This window comes from Charadrius vociferus, unplaced genomic scaffold (genome assembly GCF_000708025.1).
Source record: "Charadrius vociferus isolate BGI_N301 unplaced genomic scaffold, ASM70802v2 scaffold2699, whole genome shotgun sequence".
NCBI lineage: Eukaryota > Metazoa > Chordata > Aves > Charadriiformes > Charadriidae > Charadrius > Charadrius vociferus.
The window spans coordinates 9,438-10,171 of record NW_009650233.1 but is presented as its reverse complement, the minus strand read 5'-3'; the positions used below and the strand labels follow the sequence as shown (position 1 = coordinate 10,171).

General features: G+C 63.5%; 1 protein-coding gene across 1 annotated transcript in view; it reads left to right on the top strand.

Annotated features, from left to right (window-relative positions):
* The window catches only part of LOC104293477 (ryanodine receptor 1-like), a gene marked incomplete at its 5' end in the record, with an annotated part of 7,714 nt that overhangs the window by 2,103 nt on the left and 4,877 nt on the right, over nt 1-734 (top strand). Inside the window, one exon of the mRNA XM_009892981.1 lies at nt 691-728. Coding sequence (XP_009891283.1) covers nt 691-728 — 38 coding nt within the window. The remainder of the gene's footprint in view (nt 1-690; nt 729-734) is intronic.

Sequence of the window (734 nt, the reverse complement as noted above, 5' to 3'; positions counted from 1 at the left end):
TGGTACCGAGCCAATTTTGGGGGGGAAAAGGGCAATTTTGGGACCAAGGTTGCCACAGGGGTGAATCCCATGGGTTGGGGACACGTTGGGGACAGGGGGATCAGTAGGGACACGGGGACACAGTGGGGACATGGAGGGAATGTGGGACATGGGGACATGTTGGGGACATGTTGGGGACACGTTGGGGACACGTTGGGGACAGGGGGCTCGGGAGGGATGTGGGGAGACATTGAGGACATGTTGGGGACATGTTGAGGACAGGGGCTCAGTAGGGACACGGGGACACGTTGGGGACACGTTGGGGACAGAAGGTTGAGTAGGGACATGTGGACACATTGGGGACATGTTGGGGACAGGGGGATCAGTGGGGACACGGTGGGAACGTGGGACATGGGGACACGGTGGGGACATGTTGGGGACACGGTGGGGACAGGGGCTTCGGGAGGGACGTGGGGACAAGGGGACACTTTGGGGACAGGCCATCCCATTGGTGATGAGGTGGCAGGGATGGGGGGACGCGTGGGAGATGGTGGACCGTGGGGTCCGTGGGACACTTTGGGGACAAAGGGACACGGTGGGGATGGAGCGACCAGGGCCGGTTGGGGGTCGCGGGGCACTTTGGGGGTGTGGGGACCCCCCCCGGGCGTTGGGGACACCGCATCCCTGACCGTCCGTGCCCTGTCCCCGCAGTCGATGACGTCCAGGTCTCCTGGTACCGCATCCTCTGCAGCATC